The 8969-nt window shown below is 27.6% G+C and overlaps 1 protein-coding gene across 1 annotated transcript in view; it reads left to right on the forward strand.

The window, feature by feature from the left end:
• Positions 1-8433, forward strand: part of LOC139520933 (alpha-1,6-mannosyl-glycoprotein 2-beta-N-acetylglucosaminyltransferase-like) — a 46290-nt gene extending 37857 nt beyond the window's left edge. The window contains exons 7-9 of the mRNA XM_071314034.1: positions 711-800; positions 1873-1997; positions 2559-8433. Coding sequence (XP_071170135.1) covers positions 711-800; positions 1873-1997; positions 2559-2772 — 429 coding nt within the window. The 3' untranslated portion in view covers positions 2773-8433. The remainder of the gene's footprint in view (positions 1-710; positions 801-1872; positions 1998-2558) is intronic.
• Positions 8434-8969: the final 536 nt, after the last annotated feature.

The following is an 8969-nucleotide window of genomic DNA, read 5'->3' on the forward strand; positions in this document are numbered from 1 at the left end:
TGAAGATTATTCTCACATGCTAGATTTTGAACTTGTGTCGTTTTCATCTAGTTGTGAAATCACCAGTAAACATGGCATGTGAATTTTCATCTGCAAACAGGTTCTTACACAGCTGAAGGATAAAAGCATGGCTGATTGACAAAATTCAATGATGCAGTACTACCATAAAGATGATAAATAGTATTTTTTACACTAATTTTTTGACATAATACTTGTTGTAACATATTTTATTTTTGTATTCAATAAAATCATTTAAAGGACAATGTACTATTCTTTTTTCACGAAGACAAACAAACATGTTAGAACCCCAGACCAGAAGATGAAGAGAACATTTTATTAAGTACATTTTTTGCCCCTTTTTGTTAGTTGTTACATTGTTTTTTTTTAAAGGATCATAAATTTGTTGTGCACTGCCAACTTACCTACTATACATATCATTTTTAAAGAAAAGATGATGAAAGATAATGATAAAATTCAGAATGGAAATAGGAAATGTGTCAAAGAGACAGCAACCCGACCAAAAAGTAGAAAACAGCCAAAGGCCACCAATATGTCTTCAATACAGTAAGAAAATCCGGCACCCAGAAGCATGCTTTAGTTGGCACCTAAACAAAAATGAGTACAAGTTCAGTGATAATGAACGTAATACTAAAGTCGGAAATATATAAATGAACTAAGATGGTATATAATTTCTACCATTCCTTTTGTAGGTTGAACTAGGACATTGGATATCATCAAGACATAATATGGGCATGGCATTTACTAGAGATCTGTGGAAGGATATCAAAAAATGTACTTCAGTAAGTCATTCAACTTGTTTAAAAGATATTAGGACAAGATGATATATTTATACCTTACTTTAAAAATTGCCAGCAGTATATATATGTATTAAAGGTGTATCCTTGGTCTGTCAACAGGGCAAATACAGTTTTCATTTGTGAAATTTTATGTTCTTTTGTCAGTTTATCCAGTGTTAGGTATAAATCAGTTGTATTTAGAGCAGTTCTTATGTATGCAATTATTTTCACAGAGAAAATGAGATACTGATGGAGATGATTTGATCCTAGAGTAGGTTCACAAAGGATAAAAATGGTCCATAAGATTTCAATGTTTTTTAAAACTTGTTAAAATATTAACGAGAGAATGTTGTGACATTGCAGTATTGATGCAAAATAATTTCTTTTTGGCACATCCCAATATTAATAATAGTTTGATTACACCTTAATTATGCATAATTTGTGCAGTTACATTTAAGATCAGTTTTGGTCAAATTTCTCCATAATTTATAACAATTTTCAGCATAATTTACTAGAATTGTTTTTTGTCGAGGAGTGGAATATTATGATTAAGGATATTTGTTTAAATGAGGACTTCTTTTACTGTATCGACTATAGACTTCAATCATATTTTTTTTTCCTTTTAGAATATTACCTCAGCCATTGTGATATGTAATTTATTGTAACTTTGATGACTAAATAATTACAGACAACTGTGGATTCAGTATTATTTGTTGGATACCAATTTTCGTGGATTTCGTGGGTACAGGTTAACCACGAAATTAAATGTTCAAGGAATGACATATATATTTAATATATGTTTGTATGCAGACTTTGGATAAACCAGGAAATTGAATATCCACAAAATATGCAAATTTTCCTTAATTCACAAAAAAAAGGTACCCATGAAAATAAATGAATCCACAGTATGTTTAAAAGATATATGTACCGGTATATAATATGGTGCATTGATTATTTTTCAGGAGTTTGTAACTTTGATGATTACATAATCACAGACAACTGTATTAATTTAACCTATGTTTCAAAGATATATATATTGATATGTATATAATGTGGTGTGCTGATTATTTTCCAGGAGTTTTGTAACTTTGATGATTACAATTGGGATTGGACATTACAACATTTAAGTATGAAGTGTATCCCAGATAAAGTCAAAGTTATGAAGATGAAGGCAACCAGAGTCTTTCATATTGGGGAATGGTAATTATAACTGGATTATCATTGATTAAATATTATTTATTTTGTTTTAAATTACTTTAATAACTGAACAGAGTTAATATGTATATATGTTAGATGTGAACTGCTCTGGCCAACAGAAAAAAATTAAATGACCAAAAAAGAAAAAATATGTTTCTTTTGCCAACTTGAGGGTACCACAAACGGCCAACTACCGGTACGTATACTGACCAACAGACATTCTTTAGTGTATCATAATCATATATCGTGTTACCTATATATATTTTAGGTGATTGTATATATGGTTTTTAATAAAAGTAACATATTGGATAGAAATTAAACAATTTGTGGTAATAAAATTGTATGGGTATCATGGTTATATTGAGGTCATCACAAGAAGACATCATAAGGTCAACTTACTATCTTACACAATACACATGACAGACTTTTAATCATCCAAACTAAGACAATAGCGAAGAAATTCAAACATCCTCAGTCAATATCTGATTTTTGTTTAAATAAAGAATTATACTGACAAAGTTTATAACTGTTTTGTTTTACTTAAACTGGTTTTTTTATTTTCAGTGGTGTTCATCACAAAGGGAAGAATTGTCAGCCAGACAATAAAAAGAAGCAGATAGAAACTCAGTTACAGTCTAATAAACAGCATTTATTTCCCAACGTTCTGTCAGTGGGAGGACAATCAAAGTTCAAATTACGGGACCCCAAACCTAATGGTGGCTGGGGAGACAAGAGGGACAGAGAATTATGTTTAAGTTTTGCCAAAGGTCAAGGTTAACACATCATTATTTGTAGACTCATTTTACAAGGATATTTTGTAATCATTGTCATGAAACATTTGGGGTACACAATCATCTATTCATTTTATTGCTTGAAAAATAAATTTTGCTAGATGACAAACAATTACTGTGTATACTTTGAAAAGGACAGTAATAGCACAGGTCACCATGCTTCTTTTATTCGTTAGGTTGCTGAGTTTAATTTTCCTAATATTCTTTAGCAAAAGGTGAAAAAAAAATTCAAAAAAGAAAGGGGCCCAACCTGAAAATTGAAAATAAATCATATTTATGAATTATTTCCATAGGAAAATATTCCAAAAATAAATTGAATTTATATAACATAGCAGTTTTGTGCAGTTGATGATATTATTCCTATTAATGTATGTGTACAGATTTATAACATCAATAACAACGAAATAAGAACAAGTTTTTTCACATGTTTTAAATTGCACTGTTTGTTATTAAGCATTTTCATATTTATAAAATACTTTCTCTTACTGTACTTTAAACAAAAAGGAAAGGAAAAATCTTGTTTTTGTATCTCAATATTTATTTGTTTGTCCATTAGTGATAGGGAAGGTTAAGGTTTAAAATGTGAATTGTCTCATATATATGTGTAAATCAGTGTATGTGTTAAATGTATTGTTATTCATAAAAGTTCACATTTAGATGTAGTAATATAGTAAAAGTGCATATTATTGTTTTCTGATATAATGAAGCAATGAAAAAGTTTATTATGTTATAAGATATTTAATTAATACAAGACCCAACAGTAGTTATACAGTGATTTTCTTTCAAGATGGACATCATAGTGAAGAGGTTTACATTTTGACTTCCTATGAGTTTTACAATTTTAAATAGTAACATTATCACCAATTATGGATTGTCTGTCAGATTTTAATTTTAAGTCTGAGAGAAAACTTTCTGTGTTGTTCTTTAAGCATTGGTTGGAATTGAAAACTTGCTATGTTTCAGTTAATTTTGATATTTTATAAGTTCAATCTAGTTATTTGGTAAAGACATTGGATGTTAAGGGTACATTTAAAGTTGTGCCAAACAAAGTAAAACAAAGAATTATCAATTCTGCATTGTTTCAATGTAAAATAGATTGTTTAGAATGAATATTATTATTTTCTCACTCTTGGTATTTTAACATTGTGTTCCAAATGCATTGGACTATGTTTTAAATGTTGTAAGATGTTTGGCCTAGTCCTTAATTTTAAAGTTTTTTGTACAGTGAGAAAAAATACTCAGCATTAAGATTTCTGTTTTGTTTTCTTGACACTGAAACACTTGTCATTCATTTGCTACTTTTTTTTCAACAGAAATGGATGATATTAAAGGTAATTTATCAATTTAACAACAACAAAAGTATGTCACATCAAATCTACCTTTTAATCACTAGGATTACTTCTGAAAAGGGGGAGCAAATACCAAAAAAAATGGTTTAAGAGGAAGATAAACAGATTCATGCAACATTTGTAATCCTTATAGAAAAGACATATCTTTTGTTTTCAAAGTTTGGACCATATGCAATTACATTAATGACTTCACAGATAAGCAAAAAATAACATTTATGTATGTTCAGTTATCTTTTATAAGTCTAAAAATATGGAAAAGAAATGTTGTTATATAGTTTAAATTTTAGTTTACATTCTTTTAGTGCCATTGCTTTGGTAGAAATAGTTTATTCATGGTGATACTGCTTTAAATTTCATGTTGAAAACAAGTACATTTGAGTGAAATATTATGCTAGAAAATGTGAGCAAAAATAAATGTTGATGTTTACCGTATTAATTAGACATAGCTTTATTTATTCTTTCTTAATAGATGGCTTTAAATTAGAAATAATGTTCCATAAAGATATTTGTAAATAAAAATAAATTATTTTACACTTTTGTACAATACTGATTTAAAAGTTAAAACTAAAAGCTTTAAAATTGAAATCAAATTGACATAAATTTACTTCAGACATTTCATTCAAAAGTCTTAGTATCTTCCTTAAATGAATACAAATAATGATATTATTTTGTCTTATTTTTAACCAACTTTGAATCTCATTTTAATTAGCTGTGAAAAGCTGTTGAAAATTAATGATAACTAATCTTTAAAAAATATGTTATTTTAGAAGCTGTTATAGAGTTGTTCCCCTTAGCTCATGCATTTATTAATTCTATGTATTGAATGTGCCAAAATCTAGTCAGGATTTCTCATCTTTTAATGATATCAGTTCTAAAGGTTATGTCTGTAGCATAAAGATCACATGTACATAAAACATTAAAAAAGTTCATTTTCCTGTTAAACTTGAGAAAACTTTGTTGATTATCTTCCTACCTAAAGTGTAAATGATGAGTACCGGTAAGTTGTATTGTAATTATAAATGTGTCTGTGATTTACTTTGTCAAGGTAATTGGACTTTAAGATTGGTCACATCCTATATACTTGCAACCTTTTGAAATGTCCCTCTTAAAAGGTAGACAAAACCCTTCTTTTAAGGACAATTGTATTATATTTTAAAACAGGATTATGAAACTAACCTTTAAATGAGGTCATTTATATTTTATTCCCCAAAGAATTAATCTTTTCAATGATCTGTAACAGTTGTGTTCTTTTAAATATGATGTCATCAAGCTTGATAATCTTTTTTCATAAGGTCACACTATTGCAATTAGTGGAAAGCAAGAAAATTTGACAACATAATTAAACTTTGACCAATGAAGTAATGAAATCAGGAGCACCACACTTTGATTATAAAAAAGTAATCGATTCCTTGGGGAAAACAATAAATAGACTGAGAATTATAGCATATTTAGTATTGAGGCATTTTGTATCATTAATTACACGTTATAATGTCATTCATATTTTATTTCACTGTTTTTTTAGATTTTACATTTATTACCACTATGTTAAACATATCAATACCTGACTTCTCTAGAATGTCACAAACACTGATAACAAACATATACTTTATAGTAACAAATTTTAAGACAAACTTTTGGAGAATAAAGACATACTTATTATTAATTTTTCTTGTCACAGAAATTAGTATAAAAGAACTGAATTGAATTACAACAGGTATATTGTGCATGAACACAATATAAAAATAATGTAAGAAAACACTACTGATATATGTCCTATATGGAACTTATATTAACTTGTATATTCCAGATTTCCCCCATTATTATCCAATTGTATCTTTAAATTCAGTATGTCACTGGTCCCTTGTCATTAATGAGCTAATAGTTAGGGATCAAATTTTGGAAAAAAATATTAGTTGAATCTGTATTTACTGTATTATTTGATTTATATGCTTGAAGATATATATTTAGATAGGTTCCAATCATAAACTCACAACAGAAAAACAGAAAAACTATACAACCAGTTGAGTGGCCTTGAGCAAGCATAAAGCTTTAATACAAATATTGCATAATAGATATAGTTACAGATGATCTATTTGAATGTGTACAAAGACCAATGATGTTCAGTGTGTTTGTTTGTTCAATGAACCTGGTCAATAAAATCATGTAAAATAACCATGGAAAACTATGTTGTTACTAGTTAATATAAATTCAGTTATTGTTGCATCCATTTATTAATTCATATGTCAATTCAGAAATTTTTGCATCCATTATTTAATCCATTGCAGTATTTGATGAAAGGGAAGAGTTTAAGATAACTAATTGCCATTTCCTAGAAATCATACAGAGATAAGTATGGGATATCTGAATGTTATTTTTTTTGCGATACTCTCTAAGTTGCATAATTCCCATTAATAAACACCTAACAGTAATTTCTTAATTTGCAGTATACAAAATTTGGAAACAACCAATTTTACCATTTTGTTTTATAATAGCTAAAACAACAGTGTTCACTGAAGGAAAAAACAACCTTAAGATTTAACATGCTTGGTACACATTCAATTGAATTAGATGTAAGTATATATTGTACTTAATACATATTTATATGCGAGAATCTTTAAATGTGATGAGATATTTGTTTGGAAGTGTTTAAATGTTAGACAAAATGATATCCTGATAAGTTTTATATAATATTTATGTTCGGTAGAAAATATAATTAATCATTTCTCTTGAAATAAAAAGAGAATTATAATTTTAAGAGTTTCAATAGTCCAGCATCATACAGTTGTCAACATTAATTTATTCAAATTTTAAGTTCAATGAAATCCTGTTATTTTATAACAATCAAAAAAAGCTTTATGTCTTAAATTCACATTTGTTCTTCAGAGGAGAAGGAAAATAAGAAATTTTTTAATTGTGTTACTTTTGATCAAAGGGAGATAACTACAGATTATTTTGTATTTAGAAAAATATGATTAAAGTAACATATTCTTAACATGGAAAGGATCATTTTTACAAGTTATAGTAAAGTAGATTCTGAGTATCTTTTGTTTATTTTTGAGGGCTAATGGTAGAAAATTTTAAATAACTCCAGGTCATGTTTCAGAAATGGGAGTTATCGTTTTGTTTTCATTTTGTTAACATAAGCTAATTGTTTCATATTTATTTTGTTCAAAACAAAACAATTTTTTTTTGTGAACTCTTTGCTTAATTTATATGTAGATAAAGAAGAAATGTGATAATTTATTTTCTCTTGAGTACACACATTGTATTCGATATTAGTGTTTCAAAAAAAAAAAATTTTTTTGTCTGGGTTTAATTGATTTAGTTTACTATTGTGGGTTCTCTGTAGGCCTTATTTCATTACACAAACTATCTATTTTTATAGGTTTATTAAGATTATTTGTCTGACTCCAAAGATTGGAGATTTTAATTTAGAATGTTTAACGTCAGTATGATGTTTTGTTATTGTTTTGAAAACAAGATAATGATAAATTTAAAACGAAGTCAAACAGAATTAAAGTTATTAATGTTCTTGATGTAGAATTTTCAAATATAGGATGTTTGCTTTAATTGAAATTAACACCATTTTTATAAATGATGTCCCATTAGAAAGAAAATTTGTATACATCATAATTATGGAGTAAATTGTAAAAAGGGTCTCTGTTCTTTGAAAAAAATTAGAGTATGTATTGTAGAGTCACTGAATTCTTCTTATAAAATTAATAGACTTAATGTATTAAAAATATACTAAATATAACCATCTTTGTATTCAAAATACACTATATATAACAAGACAATTTAACTTTCACTAGATGTGTATTTCTGTTTGCGTATAGAGCACTAAGAAATATAGGGATTAGTGGGTCATTTTCTTTTATTTGAAGACACATCAAAGTTATCAGGTTTATTGCTTAGGAGAAGACCAAAGGGGGTTCAACTATTGAGATTTCATGTCACAAAATTGTGTAATGACAAATAACAGGACCTAACTGGTATATTATTTATCTGATTGTGCAATATAAAACAGAATCAGCTGATTACAGCAGAGGCAATAATGTTATTATTTATTGTAAACAACTATCTGGTAAGAATTATAGTATTTCACATGATAACGTTTTGAACTATTCATTTTAATATCCATTGGGGTTTGTATAAGACATTATTGTAAACTTGTTATATTTTATGCCTTGTCACTGTCTTTTTGTATTGTTTTGTTGTTAATTATTTAAAAAGTGAATTTAATTTAATAAAAATCAAGTCTATTCTTATACCCAGAAAGAAATTAAATATGGGATGACATATTCTTTGTTTTTTATTATAATTTGCAGTGAATGCAACATCGACAGTAATGATAATTCTTCTATAAAACTACTGGACAAGTATGTTTATTTTCTGTCATAGTTGGAAAACAATCCACATTGTTAAGGTTGCTGCTGTAAAGGAATTCAAAACATTGGAGGCTTTTAAGATAATATCTTAAATTCTTTAAGGATGTCTATGGTTTTATATTCATGATGTCAACTCGGTGAAGATTAACTTATAGATTACTCATTTGATTTACCGAGCAGTAATCAAGTGCTCGCTCGGTAAAACATTTACAAAATGGAAACACAAAGTTATACCCATTTTATGTATTGTGGGTTGTTGTCATATGATTGTATAACCCTCAACATTATTACCTAAGACTAAATAATAGTCCGAGGAATTTTATACCATAATTAAAAGCTCATTTTAACATTTACTACATGTACTATATATGTAAACAGGTAATAATTTAATTAAGTAATTGATTAATATCTATAGAAAAATTATTACTCTTTCAATTTATTTGGGAA

This window comes from Mytilus edulis, chromosome 4, assembly GCF_963676685.1.
Source record: "Mytilus edulis chromosome 4, xbMytEdul2.2, whole genome shotgun sequence".
Taxonomy (NCBI): Eukaryota; Metazoa; Mollusca; class Bivalvia; order Mytilida; family Mytilidae; genus Mytilus; species Mytilus edulis.